At 55.3% G+C, this 27,615-nt stretch overlaps 1 protein-coding gene across 2 annotated transcripts in view; it reads right to left on the bottom strand.

Annotated features, from left to right (window-relative positions):
* The window catches only part of ttn.1 (titin, tandem duplicate 1), an 83,186-nt gene that overhangs the window by 53,672 nt on the left and 1,899 nt on the right, over positions 1-27,615 (bottom strand). Inside the window, exons 5-71 of one of the 2 annotated variants that reach the window (XM_019895048.1) lie at positions 27,327-27,593; positions 26,755-26,852; positions 26,502-26,670; positions 25,640-25,909; positions 25,287-25,553; positions 24,926-25,204; positions 24,421-24,829; positions 24,214-24,338; positions 23,859-24,125; positions 23,489-23,758; positions 23,106-23,405; positions 22,729-23,031; positions 22,461-22,648; positions 22,244-22,358; positions 21,874-22,161; positions 21,618-21,769; positions 21,339-21,486; positions 20,357-20,534; positions 20,140-20,261; positions 19,770-20,057; positions 19,113-19,409; positions 18,841-19,027; positions 18,648-18,763; positions 18,269-18,568; positions 17,620-17,919; positions 17,432-17,537; positions 17,122-17,318; positions 16,717-17,025; positions 16,356-16,634; positions 15,641-15,940; positions 15,261-15,563; positions 14,906-15,099; positions 14,607-14,790; positions 14,142-14,444; positions 13,224-13,523; positions 12,808-12,926; positions 12,499-12,676; positions 12,123-12,407; positions 10,667-10,960; positions 10,276-10,575; positions 10,003-10,184; positions 9,723-9,852; positions 9,457-9,647; positions 8,925-9,354; positions 8,514-8,819; positions 8,253-8,434; positions 7,993-8,122; positions 7,735-7,886; positions 7,389-7,536; positions 7,151-7,316; positions 6,916-7,067; positions 6,509-6,805; positions 6,053-6,352; positions 5,661-5,975; positions 5,425-5,573; positions 5,072-5,222; positions 4,704-4,985; positions 4,286-4,588; positions 3,880-4,182; positions 3,521-3,802; positions 3,097-3,284; positions 2,898-3,009; positions 2,458-2,760; positions 2,068-2,376; positions 1,669-1,950; positions 1,254-1,553; positions 79-372 (exon numbers count right to left, since the gene is read on the bottom strand). In XM_019895048.1, the coding sequence (XP_019750607.1) occupies positions 79-372; positions 1,254-1,553; positions 1,669-1,950; positions 2,068-2,376; positions 2,458-2,760; positions 2,898-3,009; positions 3,097-3,284; positions 3,521-3,802; positions 3,880-4,182; positions 4,286-4,588; positions 4,704-4,985; positions 5,072-5,222; positions 5,425-5,573; positions 5,661-5,975; positions 6,053-6,352; positions 6,509-6,805; positions 6,916-7,067; positions 7,151-7,316; positions 7,389-7,536; positions 7,735-7,886; positions 7,993-8,122; positions 8,253-8,434; positions 8,514-8,819; positions 8,925-9,354; positions 9,457-9,647; positions 9,723-9,852; positions 10,003-10,184; positions 10,276-10,575; positions 10,667-10,960; positions 12,123-12,407; positions 12,499-12,676; positions 12,808-12,926; positions 13,224-13,523; positions 14,142-14,444; positions 14,607-14,790; positions 14,906-15,099; positions 15,261-15,563; positions 15,641-15,940; positions 16,356-16,634; positions 16,717-17,025; positions 17,122-17,318; positions 17,432-17,537; positions 17,620-17,919; positions 18,269-18,568; positions 18,648-18,763; positions 18,841-19,027; positions 19,113-19,409; positions 19,770-20,057; positions 20,140-20,261; positions 20,357-20,534; positions 21,339-21,486; positions 21,618-21,769; positions 21,874-22,161; positions 22,244-22,358; positions 22,461-22,648; positions 22,729-23,031; positions 23,106-23,405; positions 23,489-23,758; positions 23,859-24,125; positions 24,214-24,338; positions 24,421-24,829; positions 24,926-25,204; positions 25,287-25,553; positions 25,640-25,909; positions 26,502-26,670; positions 26,755-26,852; positions 27,327-27,593 (15,693 nt within the window). Of the gene's footprint in view, positions 1-78; positions 373-1,253; positions 1,554-1,668; positions 1,951-2,067; positions 2,377-2,457; positions 2,761-2,897; positions 3,010-3,096; positions 3,285-3,520; positions 3,803-3,879; positions 4,183-4,285; positions 4,589-4,703; positions 4,986-5,071; positions 5,223-5,424; positions 5,574-5,660; positions 5,976-6,052; positions 6,353-6,508; positions 6,806-6,915; positions 7,068-7,150; positions 7,317-7,388; positions 7,537-7,734; positions 7,887-7,992; positions 8,123-8,252; positions 8,435-8,513; positions 8,820-8,924; positions 9,355-9,456; positions 9,648-9,722; positions 9,853-10,002; positions 10,185-10,275; positions 10,576-10,666; positions 10,961-11,123; positions 11,409-11,499; positions 11,674-12,122; positions 12,408-12,498; positions 12,677-12,807; positions 12,927-13,223; positions 13,524-14,141; positions 14,445-14,606; positions 14,791-14,905; positions 15,100-15,260; positions 15,564-15,640; positions 15,941-16,355; positions 16,635-16,716; positions 17,026-17,121; positions 17,319-17,431; positions 17,538-17,619; positions 17,920-18,268; positions 18,569-18,647; positions 18,764-18,840; positions 19,028-19,112; positions 19,410-19,769; positions 20,058-20,139; positions 20,262-20,356; positions 20,535-21,338; positions 21,487-21,617; positions 21,770-21,873; positions 22,162-22,243; positions 22,359-22,460; positions 22,649-22,728; positions 23,032-23,105; positions 23,406-23,488; positions 23,759-23,858; positions 24,126-24,213; positions 24,339-24,420; positions 24,830-24,925; positions 25,205-25,286; positions 25,554-25,639; positions 25,910-26,501; positions 26,671-26,754; positions 26,853-27,326; positions 27,594-27,615 lie in introns of those variants that run through there. The other variant, XM_019895124.1, reaches the window with a different exon arrangement.

Raw genomic sequence — 27,615 nt, 5'->3', positions numbered from 1 at the left:
AAAAACAAAAACAAAACACCCGTGTGAGGCTTTTCAATGAAACCCGACTGGTGTTGTCCCAAAATTATGACGTCTTACATGTTTTTTCCTGACAGGTGACGGGAACGCTGGTGTCAGGACGACTGATGCCAATAGCGTTCTGAGCCATTGCCCGGAAGCGGTAGGTATTGCCTTCCCCCAGACCGGTGACATGCACGTGGTTACTGCTGACAGTCTTATAGGGCACCCAGTCCACCTCGTTCTCTTTCTGGTACTCAATGATGAAGCCTGTGATTTCACTTCCGCCGGTGCGATCGGGCCACTCCCACTCGAGCCACACTTCTGTCTTGTCTGCATCGGTATGGTGCAGGTTCTTTGGGGGTCCCGGCGGATCTAAACAGTAAGGACAGATGTTTAGATTGTTGGTCTTGATGTTAGGAATCGAATGCACGATGCCACAATTTAGCATTCAGGATTTCGCCTTCCAAGCCGTCGTTTGGTCAATTTTTTGGGCTTTGTAACGCAAGCCAAAATTTGAGTTATGGGGCGAGTTTCAGATTAGGGAAGCGAAACAAAAACTGGGACCGTCAAGGCCAAAGAGAGCCGCAGTCTCTGAGACATTTCCAGGCATTTATTGAACGAGACAAACAGCCAAGCACACCACGTAAGGCAGCGCCGAAGGCCGCAGCTCACGCCGAGACCATCACACGCAGACTGTCCGGGCAACCCGAGTCCGGCTCGACCACACCCCTTGCGGCCACACATGAATTCTAAAGCAACTTACAGTAATCATATTTTATAAACCCGGCTATTTCGGCACATTCTTTTGGAGCGGGTCACTCCTTTGAAGTTATTTGATAAAATGACTTTTCCCCATTCTAAATCGGCTGACTAGCTCACCAAATTGTATCATTGTGACATTAACAAGAATCAAATCGAACACAACACGCAATCTGTCCAAGATATGGAAGCATTGGTCTAGTAACGTTGCTGAAGGAACCCGATATCTTTTCGGATGTATTGTATTGTTTTATCGGGACCTTTGAGTCTGTAGTAAAGTCTCCGTGTTTCAATTCCATTCTCTTTTACTGTTTGTCTCGATTCAAAATGCAAAAATTCCATTTTTTTGAAGGGATGGCAGAAGGAATTAACGGCATTTCAACTCATTTCAGTGAAGAAAATGATTTGAGCCTTGAGTGAATTGAGTTAGGAGCCATTCAAAGTCATCATTCAAGACTCCCCTGTACAGAGGAAACACACAGCGGTGCACTCACACAGAGGATCAACAGCCTTGATGGGAGTCTTTGTGATGACATAATCACTCCTGCCAAACTGGTTTTCTGCTGCCACTCTGAACAGGTACTGGATTCCTTCCATCAGATACATGGCCATCAAACTGCGCTTCTTATGGGCTGCGGAGACCGGGACCCACTGCTCGGCAGCCACATCCTTCTTCTCCACAATGTAATGGGAGATAACGGCGCCACCGTTGTCCTCTGGAGCTTTCCACGTCAAATAGGCAGACTCGCTGGTCACCTCAGAGACCAGCAAGTCTCTCGGAGGCGTAGGTTTGTCTGAAGGGGGGGCGGAGAGAAGCAATTTGAACTCAAGAAATGTTGCTCAAACTGAGGGGATAAAAGAAGGAAGAAAACAGCATCTCAATCACAAAGATTGACGTTCTTGACTCACTCAGAACCAGAACAGCAACCGTGGCCGTTTTCTTTCCGGCAGCATTTTCCACCGTGAGAGCGTAGTTGCCGGAGTCGGGGCGGACACACTTCGGGATGAGGATCTTGCTGCCGGTGGATGTGACGGCAACGGTGATGTGGGCTGGCAACGCGGCATTGTTTTTCTTCCAGCTGACGTTGGGTGTGGGCACACCCTTGATGGTGGCACTCAAGGTGATGTCGGTGCCCAGCATGGCCAGATGGTCGCGTGCCATGTTGGCATCCAGCAGCAACTCCGGTGCCTCTGCGGAGGGAAGGAGCTTGGAATTGAGTACTCAGCCTCTCGGCTCTCAGGGCGCAAGTGGCATCGAAAATGGACAGCCAGACGTGTCGAGGTAGATGGAAAGCAAGAAAGTCCTACCCAGTCTATCATGGACCTTCACGGTCTGTTTGACATAGGCCGGGTCCGATTTTCCGGCGGCATTAACGGTGTAGATCCTGAAGGCGTACTCGTGTCCATCGCTCAGGCCCGTCACCACGTAGTGCAGGTCGGGGCACTGCTCGGGACGCTCGTTAGCCGGAATCCACTCGATTGAACCCGGCTTCTGGTACTCCACGAGGTAGCCGAATATTCGTCCTTTCCCGTCATGGCGGGGCGTCTGCCACTTGAGACTCACGGAGTCTTTTGTCTTGTCGTACGCCTCAGGGGTCACGGGAGGACTCGGCCGTACTGTGGAGAATGGACCACATGTATGATTTCACGTTAGACCGTTGCGGCACGATGAGGTCCGCACGCTTTACGCGAACTAACCAATGGGATCCTTGGCAAGAATGGGCTTTGAGGGTTCACTCGGGTCTCCGGTTCCGAGCTCGTTTTCAGCCATCACACGGAACTCGTATTCAGAGCCCTCCACCAGGTCCTGGACTCGATACTGAGTAGCGGGGTACAAGGGTTCTCTCGTTGCCCTTGACCACCTCTTGGCAGTGGGCTCTTTCTTCTCCAGTATATAGTTGGTGATGGGCTTCCCTCCATCGCGGGGCCGGTTCCAGAGCACCAATGCGTTGGTCCCATACACCTCTCTGACAGTTGGCATCTCAGGGGCCTCTGGAACTCCTGCAAAAAAAAAAAAACCACACACACCAAAATGCGGTGATGTGTTTGTCATTCATTTGAAGCTATTGGCCAATAACGGTTGCATCAAGAGATTTACAACGCGGTTTGGGAAGGGTTGGCTTGGGTCACAAACTCACTGAAGAGATCTTTGGCTCTCATCTCCTCAGAGTCCAGCGGGTCACTGATACCGTACATGTTTTCGGCAGAGATCCTCATTACGTATTCCCTGCCCTCGGTCAGTTTGGGAATCTGAAATGGTCATGAAAAAAAACAACAACTTGAGTCTCACGTCCACATACTGACAAAATATTTGACGAGCAACGATTGTGCGCCAACCTTGCATGTGGTCTTGGTGTTTGCTGAAGTGACAGTGGTCCACATCTCTCTGTTTGCGTCCCTTTTCTCAATGATGTAGTTGGAAATTTCTACGCCGCCGCTGTCCAAAGGAGGTTTCCAGGAGATCACCATGTATTCACGGTGCACCTCCTCAAAGACAACCGGACCCACGGGAGGAGAAGGACGGTCTGCGCGGACAACGGAAACTTGATGAGTGCTCCTTCCTGACACTCACCGTCCCGCGAGACTAATCTGCTATCAGGACCAAGATGAATGACTTTCCACATGAGTGAGTGGCCCGGTTCTCCCACCCGCACTTCCCATCGTATCGTTGCCCCGGTCGTTGCGCCTCGGCCTTTGACAATCGGCGACTGCCAAATGCCAGGCGGAAAGGTGAAGGTAAAGCTGAGTGTCCAGTTCGTACCGACAACCGTGACGTTGCAGACGCCTTTCCTGGAGCCGGTGCTGTTCTCCACCGCCACCACGTATCGGCCGCTGTGGCAGCGCTGCGCCTTCATCACACCCAGCGACAGTGTGGTCAGCGTATTCTTGAACATGACGTGCTTGTCGGCCTTGAGCTCCTCGTCATCTCGGTACCACACGATGGATGGAGAAGGCTTGCCGGTGTAGCGACCCTGCAGCAGGAAGCTCTCGCCGACGCGGACGATGAGCTTATCGCGGAAGTCCAGCTCGATCGTCGGCGGCTCTGGAGCAGGTAAAGCAAAGGCGGTCGGCGAGTTCACGCGGTGGCCCACTAGGACGGCTTAACCGGACGCCGCTTACCGAGCTCATCCCTGCAGGTGACCGGTTTGGAGCAGAACGACGGTTTACTCTGCCCCACCTCATTGACGGCGCTGACTCGGAACTCGTAGGTGTCACCCTCCTTCAGTCCGTCAAAAGTGTACTTCCTCTCCATGAGCTTTTCCTTGGTCAATCGAGTGAACTTGTCTTTGCCGATCATGCGAGCCTCCAGGACGTACATCACGATCTCGGAGCCGCCGTCGAACTTGGGCGCTTTCCACGTCACGTGGATCAAATCTTTGGTGACCGTGGTCACCTCCAGCTCCTCGGGTCGGTCCGGCACACCTGAACGTGCGGACACGCGCCGCTTAGGATTCTCAGGAGGGCTTTCTCTGTATCGCGCGTGATTCTCGAGTTGTCTTTTGATTCAAACTTGGCGTTCACTTACTCAGCGGTTCCTTGACGACGAGCTCGGCCGCCGTCTCCGTGAAGGGGCCGATGCCGATGGCGTTCTCGGCGGCAACTCTGAAGAAGTAAGCCTTGCCTGAGGTGAGGCCGGTAGCCACGGCGTTCTGTCTGCTGGCGGTGAACGACAGCGACGTCCAGGCTTTTCGCTCCGCTTCGCGTTTCTCAATCACGTAGTTGCTAATGGGGGAGCCGCCGTCGTTCTCTGGGAAGTACCAGTTGATCTTGCAGGAATCGTTGCTCAAGTTCTCTGCGATCATGGGGATGCCAACCGGCCCGGGAACGTCTGGCGGGGAACGCGATCGAGGATCGAAATCAAACAAAAGCAAAGTCCTTCCCCGAGGCTCGCAGACAGTTTCGAAGAGCCGGCACGTCTCATTTGACGGCGCACAAAGACTCACCCAGCACTTCCACGGTGACATTCTTCCTCTTCTCCCCCGCAGCATTCTTTGCAGTCACCGTGTAGATGCCGAGATGCCTTCTGGAACACGGTTTGATGACCAGAGATGAGCTGATGGCCGTCGTCTCTACCTTGGCCTCCGGGGGCAGAGCCATTCCGTCCCTGCTCCAGGTGACTTCTGGTGACGGCTGACCCGACACGTAACAGATGATCCGGATCACCCCACCGGCGTGGACCACCATCCTTTCCTTCACCGAGGCATCCAAATCAATGTCGGGGGCAACTGAAGAGAAAAGTTCCATAAAGTTCTCTGAAAACACATGAGGACGATTCGACCGCAACGCTTCTGTTCTTGGCGAAAACACGCACCATTTCTGTCGTTGAGCTCAAGCGCCCCGGGCACTTCACCTGGTTCACTAAGACCGGCAAGGTTGAAGGCCGTGACCCTAAACCTGTACTGACCGCCAGTCTTCAGACCGGCAATCGCAAAGCGGGTTCCACGGATTTCAGTGTCCTTGGCCTGGAACGCAAAAAAAATGTCACTACGGTCTATTACGAGCGAAGCAGGAAGAAACCGTACATCATCATCATCATCATCATCATATGCCTCATCTCTTAGTGCATTCATCGAGCAGACTGGGGGAGCTACGAAACATGAATAGTAAGAGTAGAGTTCTATTTTGTTGAACCATTTTTTTGTTTGTTTGTTTGTTTGTCGTCACCTTGACCCAGGCGTCAGCGCAATCCTCCTTGTACTCCACCCAGTAGCCGATAATTTTGGAGCCTCCATCCTTCAGCGGGGGGATCCATTCCAGATCCGCGGTGGACCTTGTCCAATCTGAAATCTTTGGTGTTGGTGGAGAGGGTGGGGCTGAGGAAAAGAGCGAGCGTCGTTATTGAAAACCTACAAACGTACTTTTTTGTTTATTTGACGACAAAGGGTGTCGTGAGCGCTTACAGATGGGGTCTCTGGCAAAGACGGGATCGGTCGGGACACTGGGGAGTCCAGGTCCTGCGGCATTGATGGCCGTAACTCTGAAGATGTACTCGGAACCCTCAATGAGTCCGCCGACTTTAAACGATTCACCCAGGCCCACGGGGCGGATGGGGTCACGGGTGACCCGTGCCCAGCGTTTCCCAGTGGTCTCCTTGCGCTCCAACCAGTAACCGGTGATTGGCGTTCCGCCGTCGTCGTCGGGCTCCTCCCAAGTCACGGTCATGGAGTCCAGGGTGATGCTGGACACGGTCGGCTTCTCGCATTGCCCGGGGACGGCTGGAATACACAAGGAGAGTTTTCCATTTGGGCGCGGAGTTTGGAACTGTAGCCCGCGTGAGAAGAAAAGGACTTACTGTAGAGGTTTCTGGCCACCTCTGGATCACTGTCTAGCGGTTCGCCAACTCCATACTTGTTCTGGGCCATGATGCGGAAAACATACTCGTGGCCCTCCATCAGGTTTTCCACCGTCCAGAGGCGCTCTTTGGGCTCACTGGTGACGGGGACCCAGGTATTTCTGTTCGCTACACGCCTCCAGATGACGTAATTGGTGATTTTGGAGCCCCCGTCGTCTTTCGGTGGCAGCCAGGAGAGAGTGACCCTCTCTGCGCCGATCTCCTCAAACTTAATGGGAGCAGAGGGAGGACCGGGCCGACCTGGAGGAAGGACATTTCAGAACACTCCATGTGCCATGCGACCTTTGACAACAAAGTGACGAAACCGGGCAACGAAAAGTGTTTAGGGTTGCCAACGAGTCAGAGAAGACTCCCCAACACGTTGGTCAAAAATTGTAGACTGAGACTCGAGCTTACCGAGCACGTTGAGCCTCATCTCCTTGGACGCTTTGCCAAGGCTGTTGGAGGCCACAAGCGTGTAAAGGCCAGTATCGGGGCGTTTGCCCTGCTGTATCAGCAGCGTGCAGCTGTCGTCAGACACCATCTTGTTGATATGTTCGTCGTAGCGGACCTCCACCTTGCTGTCGGACTTGTGGGGCGGGGCCTTGTACCAAGTGAGAGTGGGGAACGGGCAGCCACGTATCCTGGCCACAATGCTGATGTCGCTGCCTTGCTCGGCCTCCATGAACTCCTTCAGCTCGATGGCCGGAGCGCCTGGAGGTGCGGTGCAATGTCACAGAATATTAACCGCGGAATTTGCGTCCTCGTCAACTTCGTACTTGACTGGAAATGCCAATGAACTTTTCCATCTCTTCGATTCTTACGGGTCTGGTCCTGAATGAGAACGGGCCCAGCGGTGGAAGACGGTCGGCTGGCTCCAGCCTGGTTGTAAGCGATCACTCTGAACTCATATTCATCACCCTCTGTCAGGTCCTCCACCTTAAAGCTTGTGACGTCAACGTCCCTCCTGTTACACCTGCAGTCAGTCGTGAGAGTTTAAAATCGGGCCTTCGATGTGGCCAACGGACAGCTGCATTGGGGTTGAAGATGAAGGTTTACCTCCTCCAGGACTCTTTCTGGCTGCCGCTGGCATCCCAGCAGAGTAGGTCAACGCTATAGTGAGTGACAGGTGATCCACCATCGTTTCTGGGAACCTTCCACGTGAGGGTCACTGTACCCTTCCTCACGCTCTCGATTTTAAGCCTGGTTGGAGGATCCGGTGGGTCTGAAAGCGCAGACGCGACTCATGTGCAGGTCCCCAAAACATAGCACGGGCTTAAGCGGAACGCTGACATACGGATAGGATCTCTGGCTGTGGTTCCCTCGGCGGTCTGCGCATAGGGCCCGAAACCAAATCGATTCTCGGCACGAACGCGGAACAGGTATTCCTGACCTTCAATCAGGTCTGGAACCACCAGAGACTGCGCAGCACAGGATGAATTCACCTGAGTGGATGAGATGAGGGGGGAGAGAAACTTCGAGTCAATCAGTTGGCATCGTGTCCTCGTTTTGTTTTGTTTTTTTCCCCCCGTTTGTTGTGGGTTATTCAGGACGCTGTTAGATTCTGCATTGGGGTGCATCGGTCCTTTGAGTGAACCTTACGATTTTGTTCATAACACAGTACCAAATAAGACGCGCTTCACCTTTGTCCAGGCTTTTCCCACGACAGTCTTCTTCTCGATAAAGTAGCTCTTCACTCTCTCTCCTCCGTCATTCTCTGGAGGTTTCCAGGTGAGTCGACAAGTACCTCTGGTCACGTCGCTCACATTCAGGTCTCGAGGAGGTCCCGGAAGATCTGATGGTCCCATTGAAAAATGACATTTGGTGGGGTTTTACCTTCTGCATGCGGTTTTGTCCGTGCAAAAAAAGTGAGTATGAATTGAGGGACGCGTATTACGCACCAAGGACGTTGACTCGCACTTTGACTACTTTGTGTCCGGCCGGGCTTTCCGCGTTGACGATGTAGCGGCCAGCGTGGTTCATTTTGCACACAGGAATGATGACCAAGGAGCTCGTGTCGGTGGAGTGAACCTACCGTGAGGAATTAAGTCAATCAATAAAAATCTCCGGCAATGCCACATGCTTCTGATATGCCCCGTGTTCAGGAAAGCTCGCTCCGGAGGACAACGTGCGGCCCACGCCATCGTCTGTGTCACTTCACCTCCGAGTCGAGAGGAAGTGTATGAAGTTCATTTTTCGTCTCGGTCTCGGCCGTTCCGTCGAAGGTCCAGGCTACTCTAGGCACCGGACGCCCGCTGATGGTGACGGGGATCCTGATGGTGGTTCCAGCCCTGCAGTTCAGCAGGTCGTGAGCACTCACATCCAAAGACACCGTCGGCTCAACTGGAAGACGGAGACAGGGAAGGATTGAAACGGCTTTGTATGCTGATCAAGTTGGACAAACGCGCGACACAACTCTTACCTAGGATGTCCTGAACGAGGACGTCTCCAGTCCTGGCAGGCTCAGAATTGCCTGCGGCATTCACAGCGTAGATCCTGAACTTGCACTTCTTGCCCTCCTTCAGGTCGGGGACGGTCATCTCGGTGGATGGGTGGAGTTTGTCGGCAGGATTCACCCTTCTCCAATCAGGGGAGCCTTCCTCGTGCACCTCAATGACGTAACCCTTGACAGGGCTGCCACCGTCCCTGTCTGGGGGTCTCCAGGCGAGCGTGACGCTGTTCTTGCTCTTGTCTTTGACCTCAGGGGATCCGGGTGCGGTAGGAGGACCTAACGGCCAGAAAATATCAAGATTTCAGCGTTGCGGAACAACACCGAGCCGCGCGGAAACTTTTTCCAAATCACTAAATGAGACTTCGAAAGGTCCAGACTCACTGCACGGGTCCACAGCGAAGCGGCACTCTGTGGACTCACTGGGAGGTCCGACCCCCGCGGCATTGGTTGCCGCCACCCTGAACTGGTATTCCGTTCCTTCGATGAGCTTGAGAACGGTGTATTGCAGAGCTTTCACGGCCGGTTTGGTGACCGGGCACCGGTTAACGCGCCCCCAGTACACGGCTCCGCGTTCCCTCTTCTCTAGCCAGTAGCCTTGTATGGCGGAGCCGCCGTTGTCCAGCGGGGGATCCCAGGTCAGAGTCATTGTGTTTGATGTGGCGGCAATGATCCTGGGGTTTCGTGGCGGTCCGGGGAGCCCAAACGGATCCTTCAGTTCCACCTTCTCAGAGTCACAGCCGTCACTGACGCCGTATTTGTTCTCCGCCCTGATTCTGAACTGGTAGTGACCGTCCACATTCAGTTTGTAGACCTGAGCGGACAAAGGCCAGACCGTCCGTCTACGTCCGATAGAGGAGGTCACGTCGCCGCACTCGGTCTTCCGTCGGGCGAGCGCGCACGCGTCTGCACTCACCCCGTAGCGCCGATCAATGAGGTTGGAGGTCACTGCCTCAAAGTCCGATTTCTTCTTGCTGGCATCCCTGCGTTCGACCGTATAGTTGGTGATCTCGCTGCCCCCGTTGTCTTCCGGGGCATCCCAGGTCAGGTAGCAGGAGTCCACCTTGATGTCGGAGACCACAACGTTCTTCGGGGGAAGAGGGCGGTCTGAGAGCAAAGGACGTCAGGTTAGACAAGTGACACTCGGCGTCAAGCAGTCCGTGCCTCTAAAAGTCTTCATACCAAGGACTTCTACGCGGATGACGTGCTGAGCTTTGCCGTAACTGTTTTCAGCCACAAGTTTGTAATTGCCTTTGTCCTGCCTGATGGTTTGTGGCATGGAAATGGTTGTCCTCAATGTTGTGCGATTCACCTGGTAAGGGAAGAGTCAGCAAACCACATCCGGTGTCATCCAGTGTCAGGCAATTCCCCCTCGTTAGGGAACGTTAGAGAATGCTGCGGTCGATCAAGGAGGTGCGCAAGAGAAAATGCACCCTTCAAAGAGAAAGAATGCGTTGCTCACCTCCTCGGTTTCCACTGTCATCTTCTCTTTGTCGCATTTGTCTATCACCTCGTCGTCCTTCATCCACTTGATTCTCGGAAGAGGAAGGCCCTTAACCTCAGCTGGAATGTCGATGGCGGAGCCTTTCTTCACAATGATCGAGTTACTCTTGAAGTACTTCAGGATTGTAATAACCGGTGCAACTGTGAATTCCAAAGGTGAGACTTTCAATTCATCAAAGCGGTGCTTCCGTTATAGCTGTCGAGACATTTGACAATTGCTTCGCTGACATACTTTCATCATCCTGAATCTTGGCTGCGATGGGCTTCGATGGAGCGCCATCCCCAACCTCATTCACGGCTTTGACGCGGAACTCGTACTCCTGGTTCTCTGACAAGTTCTCGAGGACACCGGAGCACTTGGTAAAGATCTTGCGGTTGGCCACCTCGAACTCACCGCCGTCAGATCTCATCTTCTCCACGTAGTAGCCGACGATGGGGCTACCGCCGTCGCTGCGCGGGGGCTGCCAGGCCAGCGCGATGGTGTTCTTGCTTCTATCGGTGTAGCGCAGCTTCTCGGGAGCAGATGGCGTACCTGCAGGGAAATGTCAGAGAATGACTTTGTCCGAAGCGCAGAACTGGTGCAAGACGTTCAATTTGCTTCAGTGTAGAAAAGTCGCCAGCACCTTTGGGATCTTGAGCTAAAATGGGCCCGAGGTCCGCCGGCGCGCCGTCTCCATACTTGTTTCGGGCGATGACCCTAAAATCATACTCCTCGCCCGCCAGCAGTCCCTGGACGTCGCATTTGCAGGACGCCACCTCAATGGGCTGGCGGAAGAGCTTCATCTTGGCATCCTTTCTCTGGACCTCGTAGCCAATGATGTCGCTGCCGCCGTTGTCTAGCGGATCGGACCAGGTGAGGGTGATGTTCTTCTTGGTCACCGTCACAGTCTTCAAGTCGACCACAGGCCCTGGGACGTCTGCACGACAAAAAAACAAAACAAAACAAAATTCAAATTCTAAGCAATCGACGTAAATGATGCGGATACATTCGGTCATTGGGAAAATATCCGATTAAAAAAAAAAAAAAAAAAGCACCAGCTTCATTTTAACGACATTTCCCGTCAAACGAATGACACTGACCCATGACGTCAACTTTGGTTTCGGCAGCCTTAGTCCCACTGCTGTTGGTGCCTGAAATCTGGTATTTGCCATGATCCTTCCTGAGTGCCTTCTTGATGAAGAGACTGCTGTGCTTGCCATCCGTCTCCACGATCATTCTCCCCTTGTCAATTTCAGCATCGTCTTTGGCCCACTTGACCTCAGGCTGCGGTCGGCCAGTCACCACGGCGGGAAGCTTCAGCGACTCGCCGGCCTTGATCATGACGCCATTCTTGACGGAGACGTCGAAGTCCACGGCCGGAGGTTCTGAAGGCCGCAGAAGATGAGAACGTGTGTTTTGAAGATGACAAGGAGAGACTCGCCGGCAGTATGCATCGGCTGTGGCCTTTGCTCGTACCTTGAGGCTCCTTGACGGTGACGGGGTCTGTGACTCCCGGTGCTCCGGGACCCGCGTCGTTGACGGCGATGACTCGAATGTAGTAATCGGTTCCTTCGGTCAGACCTGTGACGGTGTAGGTCAGCTCCTTGCACCTGAACTCCGTGCTGCGAGTCCAGTTCTTCTCCCCGGCCACCACCTGTTGTCGTAGGAAGAGGGATTTTGGCCCTGAATGGCTCACGTGTCGGAATCGTGTTATGGCGAGGCTTTGCTCCATCTCGAAGCACCAAGAGTCCACAAAATACCACTAAAGCAATATTTGTGACATTAATAATGGCTTCAGCCTGAGGACAAAAACAGCAAAAAGATGTTTCATCAACAGAGGATTGGTTCTCAAAACACTTACTCCACCAAAATACAATCGGTTCTTTATTGGACCCACCCAAAATTTTGTCTGAAATGTGCGAGCATCATTTTGACAAACCTCGATGGGTTTTCACGTGCAAAGTCAAAGGAGTAGTTTTAAAAACACCACTTTGATATCAAAATATTGACTTGAATGGGAAAATATCCGATTAAAAAAAAAAAAAAAAAAGCACCAGCTTCATTTTAACGACATTTCCCGTCAAACGAATGACACTGACCCATGACGTCAACTTTGGTTTCGGCAGCCTTAGTCCCACTGCTGTTGGTGCCTGAAATCTGGTATTTGCCATGATCCTTCCTGAGTGCCTTCTTGATGAAGAGACTGCTGTGCTTGCCATCCGTCTCCACGATCATTCTCCCCTTGTCAATTTCAGCATCGTCTTTGGCCCACTTGACCTCAGGCTGCGGTCGGCCAGTCACCACGGCGGGAAGCTTCAGCGACTCGCCGGCCTTGATCATGACGCCATTCTTGACGGAGACGTCGAAGTCCACGGCCGGAGGTTCTGAAGGCCGCAGAAGATGAGAACGTGTGTTTTGAAGATGACAAGGAGAGACTCGCCGGCAGTATGCATCGGCTGTGGCCTTTGCTCGTACCTTGAGGCTCCTTGACGGTGACGGGGTCTGTGACTCCCGGTGCTCCGGGACCCGCGTCGTTGACGGCGATGACTCGAATGTAGTAATCGGTTCCTTCGGTCAGACCTGTGACGGTGTAGGTCAGCTCCTTGCACCTGAACTCCGTGCTGCGAGTCCAGTTCTTCTCCCCGGCCACCACCTGTTGTCGTAGGAAGAGGGATTTTGGCCCTGAATGGCTCACGTGTCGGGGACCACCCAGAATCTTTTCCAATCACTGTCGTGCGTCATATGGCGGCTTCATGAAAAACAAGGTAACATCGCGACGGTAACCTTCTCAACGTGGTAGCCCAAGATGTCCCCTCCTCCATTGTACAAAGGCGGCTTCCAGGACACGATGACCGAGTCTTTGCCGGTGTCTACGATCCATGGTGTCGGAGGACCCGGAGGCACTGAAGTGGCAGTGTGGAGAATACAGACAGGCGCTTAGCATGCAGGTCTTCGCAAATGCAAGATTGACATCGACCAAAGGCCTTGAATGTGGTTTTAACGCTAAGAAGGGCTCGTTCCAATTTTGTGCCCGCTTTTGCACCGCAAACGTAAAACGATGGTCTCGTAAGCATCGCTAAACACCGAAAGCAAGATCTTTTGGCACGTCGACGCCGTTTGGCTTCACAAATAGGAGCGCTCGACAATCCACAATGGGGTTAGTTGCGGGTGCCCGCTAATTCCACGGCGGGGTGACTTACGGATGGCGTCCATTGCAACGATGCGGTCCGTGGGCTCGCTGAAAGGTCCGGGCCCAGCCAGGTTCTCGGCACACACCCTGAAGATGTAGGTGAGTCCCTCCAGCAGGCCGCTCGCTTTCACTTCCAGAGAGTTGAGGAGAACGCGGTTGACGCGAGTCCAGTGTTTGCTATTCACTTCTTTCCTCTCAATCCAGTAGCCCAAAATGGGACTGCCGTTGTCCTTCGGCTCGTGCCAGGAGAGGTGGGCCGAGCTCGCCGTCACTTCGTGAACTCTCGGGGTGTTGGGTGCGTCGGGAGGATCTGATGGGGAAAGGCGTGCCTAAGTCATACTGGACTCCCTCAAAAGAGCATCGAACTCATTCTCACCGCCGCAGCTCGGCTTGTGACCCGTACAGAGAGATCAAAACGTATCGCTCGCTCCTTCAGTCTTGACGCTGGCTCGCAGTCAGCGAGATTAGCGTTTCAAATTCTGCCACTGGCCTATCGGTCACAGTTTTGAGTTCATACCCGAGTGTGGTTCACATTCTTTTGGCAGTCTGAAAAAGTTCCGCATTCTTCAAGGATCTCTATTATTGTGCGGAACGTCTGTGTCGGTTCAGTTCTAGTCAACGGAAGATCATCAGCATACAGGGCAAGATTTTGCTCTCCCCCAGCAATTGTAATCCCTTCAATATCTCGTCTTGCCGACTTCAACGCGTCATGCAAAGAGAAGTGCGCAGGCAGAGATCACAAACGCGCTTCTTTCCCATCGAGACGCGTGCCCAACGGTCTTTTGTTGGAGCGATGCCCTGACTGTAAAATCACAAGATTTGGAGTTCGGATTTTGTGTCCAAATGTATCAAAGCGACCCCGAGAGAAGACGGGACGAATGCAAAACATCGATCGAAACCGGTGCTTATCATTTCAAAACGCGCTCACCAAACGGGTTCTTGGCCACCAGCGGTTCAGAGACCAGAGGTGGTCCGCATCCAAATTTGTTCTCGGCGGTAACTTTGAAGATGTACTCCTTCCCTTCGATCAGCTTGGTGACGGGGAAGCCGGTGCCCTTCAAGGTGGAGGTAACGGTGATCCAGCCGACGTCGTCGCTCTTGTTGTCTTTTTTCTCCACGATATAGTTCAGGATCTCACTGCCGCCGTCATCCTCGGGAGGCTCCCAGTTGCACACCGCTGAGGTGTTCCTGATGTCATCAAAGGTGAAGTTGATGGGGGGCCCGGGTTTGTCTGCGGCACGAAAGATTCCAGCGATTGCAGCAAAATCTTCAAAGGTGACCCTCGTCAATTCCGCTGGGTCAGTGTGGCAAACGGCATCTCGAAAGCCCTTTTGATTTTGTTGTGCTTTCGGGACGCCGTCAACCGCTCTGACTGGTCGGCGGGGAAACTTACCCAGGACGTTGACGACGCAAGAGGCGGTGGCGAGGCCGTGAATGTTCTCAACCTGGATGGTGAAGATGCCGTGGTCCGCTCGGATGGCCTCTCGTATCATCAAAGCGGAGTGACCCTTCTTTGTCTGGTCCAAACCGAGGCGCTCGCGCAGTGGCGTCACAAACTCTTCTGGGGGGCCATAAGCCTGGGAGGACAAAAACAACACCAAACACCAAGCCTGAATATATATATGTGTGTGTGTGTATATACACAGCACAGACGGTGCTTGAAGCGTCGTTTACTGCCGTCACCAAACCGACCTTGGCTTTGGTCTTCCTCTTAACCAATGGGACGACCTTCTTGGTGGGCTCTTTGGTGACGTCCTCATTGTTCCTCATCCAGGTGACCTTGGGGTAAGGGGAGCCCGAGATGTTGGCATCGATGCGAATCTCTCCGCCCTTCTTAACGCACAAGCCGGACTGCACGCGGGCATGCAGGGTGACCGTCGGTTTTTCTGAAAAAGCGCAAAGGAACGTCAAGGTCTTTGGTCAAATTCAAGTCTGCAACAGTCATGACTAAACATTAAGCCGTGACACAACGCAGGGATCCGATCGCGCCGCGCCGACGTTTGACATCCGGTTCAAGTGCAACTGTTTGCCAAACGGTCCGTCGTACCGACGGGGTCGGCGGCTCGGACGGGTTGGGTGCTCCGAGACGGTCCGCTGATTCCGGCGGCGTTCTCGGCTCGGACCCTGAACTGATATTCCTTGTCCTCCTTGAGACCCGTCACGACATGGGAGAAACCGGGAACCGGGCCGGGGGTAACCCGCTCGAAGCGCTCGCCGTCCTTCTCCATCCGCTCCACAATGTAACCTTGAATGGGGCAGCCGCCGTCATAATCGGGCGCTTTCCAAGTGATGGTGACGGATTTGGACGTTGGCTCGTGGGCCTCCACTTGGATGGGCGGGTCTGGTTTCTCTGTAAAGGGGATGACGCTTTCATTCTACTTTGCGCATTGGTCACCGGCCACGTCGACTGCCCGGAGGTGGACTTACGCTTGATCTCCTCGATGATGACGGGGGTTCGCAACTCCAGATAGGCTCCGGCGCCCACCTCGTTGACGGCTCTCACCCGGAAGTAGTACTCACAGTTGACGCGCAAGTCTTTGACCGTGCGGCCGAGAACGTGCTCTCCCGACGTGACGGGCACGTAGGTCTTTTTGGAGGCTTCGCGACGTTCCAGCGTGTAACTAAGAATTGGCGTCCCTCCGTCGTCCTCGGGTGCCACCCAGCTGACATCGCAGGAGTTCTTTGTGACATTGCCGGAGCTGATGTCTTTGCACTGACCGGGGAGCCCTGCGCGAGAACACAAAGAGGCAAAGAACGACTTCTTAGCGCCGTCTCGTCAGAAGTTGTTGAGGGCCTTCAGCCACTCGGCCTTGCCCGCCTCACATCAGAAATTCAGACTCTCTCACCGCATTCAAATTGTGACTCAAAACACATCCTGATTGTCATTGGTTGAATTGGCTGCTTGTGTCTTGGACGCCTCATCTCTTGTTTACTGTTGTGCGTGTGATATGTGCTCCATGTGCAGCACTTTAGCGGTGGTTGTCCTAAAGTGCTCGAGAAATACAGGTGAGTCGCATCGAGTTCTTGTGTTTTATCCCATTTTGCTTTCTTTGTCCTCATTTGTAAATTCAAGTACGTTGAAAGACGCTCGAAATGAAACGCCTCATAGTCGCTATGAATTGAAATGGTGAAAGCAACGTACCAATGACTTTGACGTTGACGTTTCCACCGGCGGTCCCCAGGCTGTTTTCGAGGGTGATGGCGTAGACGCCGGCATCGGAACGTGCGCACCGAAGCAATTCCAGGTGGGCGCTGTTCATCTCCACTCTCATGGAGAGCCGCTCTCCACTCTTACATTCCCCCGCGTCCTTCTGCCACACCATCTGCGGCGTGGGGATGGCCTTGTAGGGAACGTTCAGGTGCAGCTTCTCTCCCTCGATCACCACCACATCCTTTGCGTCCAACTCCATAGTCGGGGCACCTTGAGAACGGGTCACCGGCCGGCCGCAGTAGCAATTTCAGTACACGATCGTTTGGTCCTCGGCAGCCGTGCTGATACTTACAGTCTGGATCCTTGGTGAAAACCTTGTCGGAGATGTCCGAGGGGTCGCCCACGCCGATGGCGTTCACGGCACGGACCCTGATGACGTACTTCTTCTCCGGTTTGATTCCGTCCTCGATTTTAAACTTGAGGTCTTTGATCGGTCTGCTGTTGACCCGCAGCCATTTCAGCTCTGGACGAGCCTCGGCCACCTCGACGTGGTAACCGATGATCGGGGAGCCGCCATCCTTGACCGGCGGCTTCCACGCGACGGTGATGTGCTCCCGGCTGCTATCTGGGACAGTCACCCCCGAGGGAGGGGACGGTGCACCTGAAGATACAGACCGCGGCGGTTTTACGACGCATCCGGCCGCCGTCGCTTCTGTTGCCAAACTGCGGAAGTCGACCACAAATGCGGCGGACTCACTGGTGGGATCCTCGATGGTCAGGGTCTCGGTGGGTTCACTGGGTTCCCCGACCCCCGCCTCGTTTTCCGCGCGCACTTGGAACTGGACCTCTGAGCCCTCGTCCACATCGGTCACCGTGAATTGAGTTTGTTTGTCCGGAGTCTTGCAGCACTTCAACCAACGAGTTCCCAGTTTGTCCTTCTTCTCGATCACGTACCTGCGGCGTTACGAGCAACAGTCACACCGGGGCGACAAGCTTCTACCTTCACTTCAGGGCCATTTTCTGAATCCCCCCCGGCATCACTTCAAGCGGCGGGTCTCCGATCGTACCTGGTGATGGGTCGTCCGCCGTGGCTTTTCGGAGCTTCCCATTTCAGCTCCACGTGTCTCTTGGTGACCTCCACGACGGTCAGAGCGTAAGGAGGTCCGGGAGTGGCTAAAGAGAAATTCCGCCGGCATTAGCGTGTGGTTGTAAGGCACGCGTTTTGATGTCAAATTCTCCCTCCCTCAGAACGTACTGAAAGTGTCTTTAGCCAGCACGGCATCCTCCAGCTCGCAGAATTCGCCCAGGCCGACGGCATTTTCAGCAGCCACGCGGAACACATACAAGGAGCCTTCGTTGAGCGGGGTCACCGTGTATTTGAGCTCCTTGACTGTGGTATCCACGGTCTGCCAAGCTTTCCGCCGCACGTCTCTCTTCTCCACCACATAGTTGGTGATGGCTGAGCCTCCGTCGCTGCTGGGTGCCTGCCACTTCAGATCGGCGTTGATCTTGGTGATGTTGGCCACGTCCAGCCACTGAGGTGCAGATGGGGGGTCTGTCACGTGGAAACAGGAAGAGGTTGGGCTTTTGAAAAAGTCCCAGATTGGGTCGAGCATTCAAGACTGTCAATAGTTCGACACGGTTCTTCTGATCTCAAGAGCTGAGTTGGTTCATTCCAAGGACAAAAATCCCCCAAAGCAAACTCCGCCATGTTGTTGAGGCAGGACAGGTACCGCAAGGAATGCAAAACATGCCGACAGAAGCACGAAGGGAATTTGCCCTTGCTTATAAGCTTGTTCCGTATTTAGGGATGAACCAACCTTATAAGCGCACAACTGGAGAGGGCGGCATGTTTCGGAGAAAACAAACACTCAACCCCGTTGCGTCTTCTACGCGCCACTTACAGAGTCTCTCCTTGCAGACGACAGAGTCGGAGGGCTCGCTGGGTTCGCTCTCGCCGGCTTTATTGACGGCCTTGATCCGGAAGGCGTACTCCTGCTTCTCCATCAAGCCCCGCACCCGGTGTTCGGTCTGAGCGACGTCCTCGGCGATGCGGATCCACTCATCGCTGCCGCTTTTCTGTAACTCAATGACGTAAGCGTCGATCTTGGCGCCGCCATCGTGCTCGGGCCTGGTCCACGCCAGCAGGGCAGAGGTCTTGCCGATGTCACGGATCGCGGGTTTGCCAGGAGCCCATGGAGGATCTGGGGAAGACGAGAGTTGATTTGCAATTCGTTCGGGTCTCTGTTTGGACTCCGCGGAGCTTCGTGCACTCTAGCGCACCAATGGGGTCTTTGACGAGGACCGGATCCGTTTCCCTGCTTGGTTTTCCAGTTCCGGCCAGATTTTCAGCCAGGACCCGGAATCGGTACTTCTTCTTCGTCCGCAGTCCTTTCACTCTGTTGTCAAACATGCCACAAAGTTTAAAAACAAAAAAACAACTCTCTGCGTTGGGTGAAATGAAATGTTTAGCAACCTGAAGCCGGTGTCCTTGATGGGCAGCTTGTTGCATCTGACCCATTTATCGGTGTCGGGATCAAACCTCTCGACCCAGTAACCAGTGATGGGACTGCCGCCGTCCTCGTCCGGCTCAAGCCAGTTGAGGGTCACGGCATCCTTGGCTATGTCGGAGGGAGTGACTCTGGATGGAGGGGCCGGAGCATCTAAAAAGGCACGCGCGGGGATGTGGCCTTGGAATTAGCCAAGGAGTCCTTCAAATAGAACGAAAGCTCAAAACTTCAGTCTCACCAAATGAATACTTTGCAACAATCGGCGCGTGCTCGGCAGGTTCTCCCACGCCGTACTGGTTTTCGGCACTGATCCTGAAGATGTACTCCATCAGAGCGGTGAGCTTGCAGGCCTTGAAGGTGGTGTATTTAACGGTGGTCGACAGCTTGGTCCATTTCTCCTCATCGGTCTTGCGACTCTCCACGATGTAGTTGGTCACGGGTGAGCCACCGTCATCTCGTGGAGGGTTCCAGGCCAAGAGGCAAGACTCATTGGTGATTTCGGAGATGTCGAAGGCGGCGGGTGGGCCGGGTTTGTCTGAACAGGGCCGGCAACGCAAACGGAGGTCAAGCCAAATTTCGGGAACACTCCTTTCTGCTCATCCGCACGCATTTGTGAATTGACGGTGCGACGCGCGGCCGTTCGTCCGTGCGCGCCTCGCGGTTGGCCGTCGACCAGTTGAGGGCGAAGCCCGCCTACTGCCCAAAGACAGCCGGGATAGGCCCCGTCACGCCCGCGGCCCTCGTGACGACGAAGCGCTTCGGGTAACGGATGGATTACCGCTCGATATCCGACGTGAACGCGAAGCTCAGAGCCAATCCGGAGCGAGCCGCTCGGCACGGCCCGGCCGACGGCTATGACTCGTGTACCCGTTTACGTCGGGGTCGCGATACGCACCGAGAATGTTGACGTCGACGGTAGCAGTCGCACGTCCGCAGGTGTTGACGGCTTCGATGATGTAGGTGGCGCTGTCGCCTCTGGTCGTGCGGGCAACGGACAACTTGGAGTGTCCCGGCTGCGTGTCGATGGCAACGCGGTCATCGGCCCGCAGGACCAGGTCAGCCTTGGTCCACTTGACGCGGGGATCCGGCTTCCCTTTGACGTCGGCGGGGAGTTCGATTGTGCTGCCGGCCCTGGCGCTGATACCGGCCAGCAACTTCACATCCAGCTGAATCTCGGGAGGTTCTGGGGGGTATTTTCGGAAAGTCAGCGACAGCAATATTCAAGATGATCCGGAGATGAGCGGTTAGGCTCCGCTCAGGCCCACCTTTGGCATCCACAGCCTGGATCTCGTCAGTAGCCCTGCATGGTCGACCGGCTCCTAGTTTGTTGACGGCTCGGACTCTGTAGGCATACCACTGTCCCTCGGTCAGACCCGTCACCTGAAACCTAGTCGCACAAAGATCAAATGAGACGTGGCAAGTCGGAGCGCACACGCGCACACACACTTCAGAAATTAGCCCTGAAAGCATGCCGAGACCTACTTCAGCTCTTGAACAGGATCTGAGCAGGGCTCCCACTTGTCGGTCCCACGTTGACATTTGTCCACCACGTAACCTTTGATCTGGGAGCCACCGTCGTACTTTGGAGGCTCCCAAGACAGAAAGATGCCCTTGCTGCTCTTGTCGCGCCACTTCAGATTCTCGGGAGGATCGGGTGCAGCTGAAGCGAGGTTTTAGAAACTCATCAGGATGCTCGCTTGTTTTTTTTTTTTTTTGGTTTGTTTTTCAAGGCATATTCTCCGGCTGTGCTGAAGTCAATTTCTTTTGCGCCTTTTATGTGCACTTTCGAGGTGTGGCGATTCTCCCGACTCAGGTTTTGGCACGCGCGCGCGCACACACCGTGTGGAACGTGGCCAAAACACGTTACACGTGGTGACCCCTTATTATGAGTGGATCGCTTGGGATTGGTGCTTCTAATCCAAGTCCCATCAGCATGTGGAAACGCTCCTCATTTTCAGCCCAAAATATGCTCCGCGATCAATATTCGTCCGTCATTGTAATGCAGCGGGGGCACGGTCCAGCCGTTGAGCAGTCGGTGAGGGGATATTGGCGCCCGACCCCCAACCCGCCCGCGTACACACCCACACGCAGACACACCAGACTCTTTGTCCGCACGTGAGCACAACTCGCCCACGTCGACCGTTGACAGTCGGCGGCGCTGAAAAGACTCAAAACGCGCAATCTGACGTTTGACCTTCAAGTGGCGCGAGACCTTCACGGAGCCTCCAGAGCACGGAAGACAAAAGGTGAAGTCTTAAGGCTTCAGTCTCTGGGAAAACACTGGCGCCGGGAAGGCCCTCGATTCAAGTCGGCGCCAGCCGGAGCGCGGGCATTTCACCAGGGCGCCCGAGTGACGCGTTGAAGTCGCGCAGCCCCCAAAAAGTGCGCGGCAGTGCGCCTTTTCGTACGTCGGCGCATTGGGAGAATATGCCCGTCGGCGCATCGGGCTGGGTTCGTCACTCACTGGCCGGAGAAGACACGTTGACGGGGTCGGCGATGTAGGACGGCTCGCCCGGGCCGCATTTATTGCAGGCGGCGACGCCGAACAGGTACTCCTTGCCTTCAATGACGTCCGTCACGGTATGCTCAAGGTCGAGGACTCCCGTGGCCACCTGGCGCGCGACGCCGACGACGACAGAAAGAGGAAGGTCGCTGCGTTACGCGTTCGCGGCCGTCGCGTACTCCATTTTGCAAGCGGAGCCGAGCCGACTGCGCCCGTGAAATACGAGGTCCGCTCGCGTACCTTGGCCCAGGTCTTCCGAGACGCTTCTCTCTTCTCGATCTGATAGTGCGTGACGGGACTTCCTCCGTCGTGCTCGGGAGGCTCCCACATCAGGTGGACGTGGTGTCTCGTCACCTCGGCCACCTTGAAGTCTTTGGGAGCGCCGGGGCAGGCTGGGAAACGCAACGAGAATGAAAAGCCGACCGCAGTGCCGCGCGCGCATCGGCAGTCGGCCGTGACCGCTTGCCGGCGACAAAACAAAACAACAATTCAATACCGATAACGTTGACATCAATCTCTCCAGAGACAGAGGATGTATCGTTTTCCAGCTGCAGGGCGTAGAGCCCTTTGTCCGGACGGACGCTCGGCACGACTTTGAGCTCGGCGTACGAGGGCCTCGTCGCCAGAGAGACGCGCTCGGCTGCTGACGTCAGCTCCTTCTCTTCAAACGTCCATGTGGGGGTGGGGGTCGGGTATCCGGTGATGGGGACTCTGATGGCGAGAGGCCGGGGGACGACGACTTCCAAGCCGTCCCTGAAGGCGCTCAGGTCGAGCGTCGGACCCACTGCCGGGAGACGAGCGCAACGCATCCGCGTCAGGGAGCAGCCCCGATTCAAGTGGAACCTTTTTGGCCCCGGTTTTCGTACCGTGAGGATCGTCGGCAAGAAGCGGGCCCAGTTGCTCGGCCGGATCAGAGATACCGGCGGCATTCTCGGCACAAACTCTGTAGAGGTACTTGGAACCGTGTTTCAGTCCAGACACCTAAAAAAAAAGTTGTTTTTTTTAAATCTCACCTCAAAAAGTCACTTTGCTGAGATTCGAAATGGAAACGAGGCAAACGGGTTGACGAGACGAGCTTCCTACCCGGTAGGAGAGGTCGGCACACAGTCTGGCGTTGAAGCGGCGCCACTTGTCTGTGCCCTCCTCGCACTTCTCAACGATGTAGCCCGTGACCCTGCTGCCGCCGTCGCTGGCCGGGGGCTCCCAGGCGAGCGTGACGGCGTCCTTGGTTTGGTCATGGAAGTTGAGGTTGAGGGGCGGGCCGGGCCTCTCTGCAACGCATTCGGGTTCCGGGCAAGTGAGATTGCGCGACTCAGCGACGGATGAGCGTCGGTGGTCAAAGGTCACCCACCGATGGGATCCATGATCTTGACGGGCTTGGTGGCGGCGCTGGGCTTGCCGACGCCGGCCTTGTTCTGCGCTCGCACTCTGAAGATGTACTCTTTGTTCTCGACCACGTCATTGAGACCGGCCGAGCGCTCGTTGGCCCCGCAGAGCGCGCACGCCTCCCACTTTACGGAAGTCCTGTCGCGGAGCTCGATCACGTAGCCGGTGATCTCCGAGCCGCCGTCAAACGCGGGAGGCTCCCACGTGACGGCGGCGCCGAATCTGTTCACCGCGCCGACGGCCACGTTCTCCGGCGCGTCGGGAACATCTGACGGAAGACGACCGCTTCGGTGAGGCTCTCGTCTTGAAACGCGACGCCGGATGGCGTGCCCGCAAGCTCACCAAATTTATTCTTGGCCTGAACGGCGTCTTCGGTGACGACGCGGGGTCCGCTCCCGACGCGATTTCTGGCGCAGACTCTGAACAGGTACCAGCAGTCCTTTTGGAGGCCACTTACACAATACTCCGGCGCGTCGGCGCGGTCCGTCGCCACCGTCCAGGTCTTACGCTTCACATCGCGCCTCTCGACGTGATACGATGTGATTTTGCTCCCGCCGTCGCTGTCGGGCTCCTCCCAGGCCAAACTGACTTCGCCGTCAACGGTGTCGGTCACCCTCAGGTTCTTGACGGGTCCGGGCACATCTGCCGAGCGCATATCGAATGTCAAAACGCCGGCGCGGTAACTCCAAAGGAGCCGAGCCGTCGACGAATCCGTCGGGGCTCACCGATCACGTCCAGGTTAATGAGAGCCTCCGCCTCGCCGTGCTTGTTCTTGATCACCACCTTGTACCTGCCCCGGTCTTCTTTGCTGGGACTCTGAAGGCGGTACGCCGTCTTGTCCGCCGAGTTGTCGACGTTCTGGACAGGTAGACCGACGCCGTCGAACAACCACTCGACGTCCGCCCGAGGGTAGGCGTCGTAGGGCACGGTAATGACGAAGGGCTTGCCGGCATCCGTGACCAGGTTCTGGTCTGTGGTTTTGATCGTTGGAGGAGCTGCCAAACACAGACCAAGTTTCATCGTTTTTTTTTTCCCCTCTTTACGTTGCCGCATGGCCGATCGCAGAGTCGATGGCAGCGGTGTCGTGCGACTCACCCGCCAGCTCCAACTTAGCTCGAGCATCTTTGTCTTTGGCGACGATCCTGTAGTCGCCCTGGTCTCGAGGTCGGACCTCGCACACCTGCAGTCTGTGAACTTTCCCCTCGCCGATCATCTGGTACTTGTCCCCCTGGACGATGATCATGTTGTTTCTCATCCATTTCACCTCCACTCTGTCCTTGTTGAGCTCCGCCTCAAACACCACGTCTGAGCCGGGCGCTTCCAAAGCGTCCTGGGGCGGTCTGATGATCTCCACGGGGATTTCTGTGGGAGCAAACACGTCACTCGAGAAGGATTTCACAAGGAAGCTGCAATTTTGGGGGGGCGGGGGAACGAATGCAACGAAACGTACCTTCGACAAATAGTCTCGCTCTGGTCCTCTTCTCTTCCACGCCACAGGCGTATTCACATTCGTCGTCCGGTCTGCATCCCTTGACGACCAGTCTGCACGTCTTACCTTCTCTCTCTACGATATACCTGGAGGGACACGCGGGCGCCGATAAGCGCGCTCGAACGAGACCTTTTGTCAGAAAGCACCGAGTCATTTGACGCGGGGTACCTCGGCCCTTCTCGGATCTCCCGGCCGTTCCTGTACCACTTGACGGCGGCCTTCTCTTTGGACAACTTGCAGTTGAATTGCGCATCCTCGAACTCGGTGACGGTCCGGTCTTTGAGTTGCGCCGTGAAGTCCGTCGGCGCCTCGCTGACGATCAGTTCGGCGGCGCACTTGTCTTCTCCGACCTCGGCGCGATACTCGCCCTCGTCCTCCGGGACGCAGTCCTTGATGGTCAGCCTGTGGTTGAGACCTTCGCTTCGGTAGACGACGCGCTTGCTGAGCTCCACCTCCCGGCCGTCCTTCAGCCACCTCACGGTCGACTTTGGTCGGTTCACCTTGCACACAAAACTGATCGTCTTCTTTTCCTGCGTTTCGACGTCCTCGATGGGAGCCAAGAACTTGAGCTCCTCCTCTGCAGATGGAAGGGATTTTCGAGTTTACATTTCACGACTACCGATCTCTGCTCGGCGCCGGCGTTTGTCGCGCGCGTGCGGGTTTGATCTTTTACCAGTAACTTTAGCGCGGGCCGAGCACGTGGCGTGCTCTCCTCTGTGATTGGTCAGGCCGACGGTGTAGTCGGCCTCGTCGGCCTTGCGGGCGTCCGAGATCCGCAGGGAGAAGACGGCGTCTCTCTGAGCCACCGTGTACTTGCTGCTCTCAAACAGGGTCTCCTGGTTCTTCAGCCACTTGGCCTTCACTCCCTCCATGTTCATCTCGCAGTTGAAGACGATCTCGCTTCCCTCTCTGACTTCCGTGTCTCTGATGGGTGTGACGATCCTCAGTTTTTCTGCGATTGGGTACAGACCGTGAGTCGAGGAGTCGGCCGGGGACGATGCGACGCGGGAGGGAGGGAACCGAGCGAGTCTCACCGATCACGAGCAGCTCCGCGGAGGCTCGAAGGCTGCCGATGAGGACCACGTAACCTCCCTCATCCTTCAGCTGGCAGTTTTTCACGACGAGAGCTCGTCTCTTTCCTTCGCTGACAATCTCGTATTTGTCCCCGCTTTCCACCTCCTCCTCCCCTCTGAACCATTTCACCTCATAGGTTTCTTTGGAAACCGAGCAGACAAACTGAGCCCTCTCCCCTTCCACGACTTCCTGGTCCTGCGGTTTGGCGATGAACTCGGCTTCGAGTTCTGGAAATAAGGCGGAAGAACAAGTTCACCGACGCGGCTCTTTCAGCCGCCTCGGAGCTCGTCCCCGGCGCGGCGCGCGTCCGTACCGTTCAGTTTCAGGACGGCGGCCGTCCTGACGCCGGGGCTCAGTCGGCAGTTGTATTCGCCGGCATCCTCCATCCTCAAGTCTTGGATGATCAGGATCCTTTTGCGTCCGTCCGCGATCTGCTCGTAGCGGCCGCCCTCCGGCAACTCCCTGTCTCCTTGGTACCAGGTCACCTCCGCCCCAGGCTTGGACACCTCGCAGATCAACTTCACGCTGTCCGTCTCCGTGCCTTCCACATTGGACAGGTTCTTGGTGAACTTGGCGGCCTCCTCTGTTAAAACACAAAACAAGACATACAATTGGGGATGAGGACGCCGTCGGTCTTTGAGAATGTCACGAGAGGCCATGCGTGGCGGCGCCCAGAGTTAGCGGCGTCGGGCGTGCCCCGACCTCAAATTGGGGCCGCGAGTTAACCACCTGAAAGCTTCCAGACTCTTGTTCCTCAAGAAACCTCGACTTTGAGCAAGTGACTGGCAAATATCGGTTTTGGTGGTACGTTTTGAAACAAAAATGTCATGTTCATGTTCTTTTCATTTTCCTTCCAAGTAACATTCCACGCGGGGCCGTGGCTTATTTGACCGGCGATCGACTCGCGGACACCGTTGAGATGACTCGCGTTTGTGTACGACACGTATGCGCTCGCGTTGACAAGATTTACAGCAGGGAAAGAGACTTTGCGGAGGAGACCGCGTAAATTCTGATCCTGGACCCCGAGGAGTCAAAGTGACAAACAGCAACTCGGGACGTCCGAGGACCCCGGGAAATTCAGGCGACCAACGGTCCGACAACAAAGTCGCTTTTTTTTTCCTCGCCACGCAGCAGACGGCGGACGGCGACCCTCTTCAAGGGTCGGGAAGCCTCACCGATGACAGTCAGCATGCCGGAGCTCTTTGACGTGCCGGCGTCGCACTCGTATTCCGCCTCGTCATCCATGGCGGACTTGTGGACGATCAGGATCCTCTGAAGCCCGTCGGCCAAGATCTCGTACTTCTTGCCTTTTCTGATCTCGCAGCCGTCCTTGAACCAGCAAACCTGAGGGATCGGCGCAGGGCGAATGTCGCTCAGCCTGCGCCAAAGCCGCGATCGCTACGGCAGACTTTGCGCGAAGATACAAACCTTGGCCGACTCTCGGGAAACTTTGCATTCAAACCTGGCGGATTCTTTTTCGAGGACCTCAACATCTCGCAGAGGCTGGATGAACTCCACGTAAGGTGCTGATGGCAAATAAAGCAAGAAAGAAATAAACAAATGAATGAATGAATTTACCAACATGACACAAATGACAGCCCAAGCTTTTGCTCCCGAACCGCCGTCCTTGGAATGGGAATTGGAATTGTGGATTGACCGCATGACCATGTTCACTGGTTTACTCATGACGTGTTCTTGATTCCGATTGTGTTTTTCACACCTCGACAATTTCTACAAGCGAGCGCGGTAACTGCCCCCGTGTCTCGCAGGGCCAGAAGGCCGAGCGGTTGTTCCGGCCACATAATTAGGCTCAGCGGTGTGGTCTCGCCTCAACTGCACACGAGGCGGACAAGGTGAATGTCTGGATGAATGGTGTCCTGAAACACCGGACCGCGGCGAGCCCGCCGACAAGGAGTCGCCGCGCGGCAGCCGGTTCTAAGCGGAATGTGACATCACGGAGCGCACGCGACGCATTCTCGAAATTGCACAAGGGCTCTTACATATGACGTCAAGGAAGCAGGAAGTCTTGGAGTCCTTGGCGTCGCACGTGTACGTCTTGATGTCTTCCAGGTTGCAGTCGTGGATGGTCAAGGCCCTCTTTCGACCATCGACGACGGTGTCGTATTTCTTGCTCTTGCGGATCTCCTGCCCCTCCTTGAACCACTGAACGAGCGCGTTCTCTCTGGACACCTCGCACTCCAGCGTGGCGGCGGCCTCCTCCTCCACCGTCTGGTCCTCCAGCGGCTTGGTGAACGCCACCGGAGGCTCTGCGGGCGGGCGGGCGGGCGC

The sequence above is a fragment of the Hippocampus comes genome, unplaced genomic scaffold (genome assembly GCF_001891065.2).
Source record: "Hippocampus comes isolate QL1 unplaced genomic scaffold, H_comes_QL1_v1.1 scaffold189, whole genome shotgun sequence".
Taxonomy (NCBI): domain Eukaryota; kingdom Metazoa; phylum Chordata; class Actinopteri; order Syngnathiformes; family Syngnathidae; genus Hippocampus; species Hippocampus comes.
This window is presented reverse-complemented; position numbering and strand designations above follow the sequence as displayed.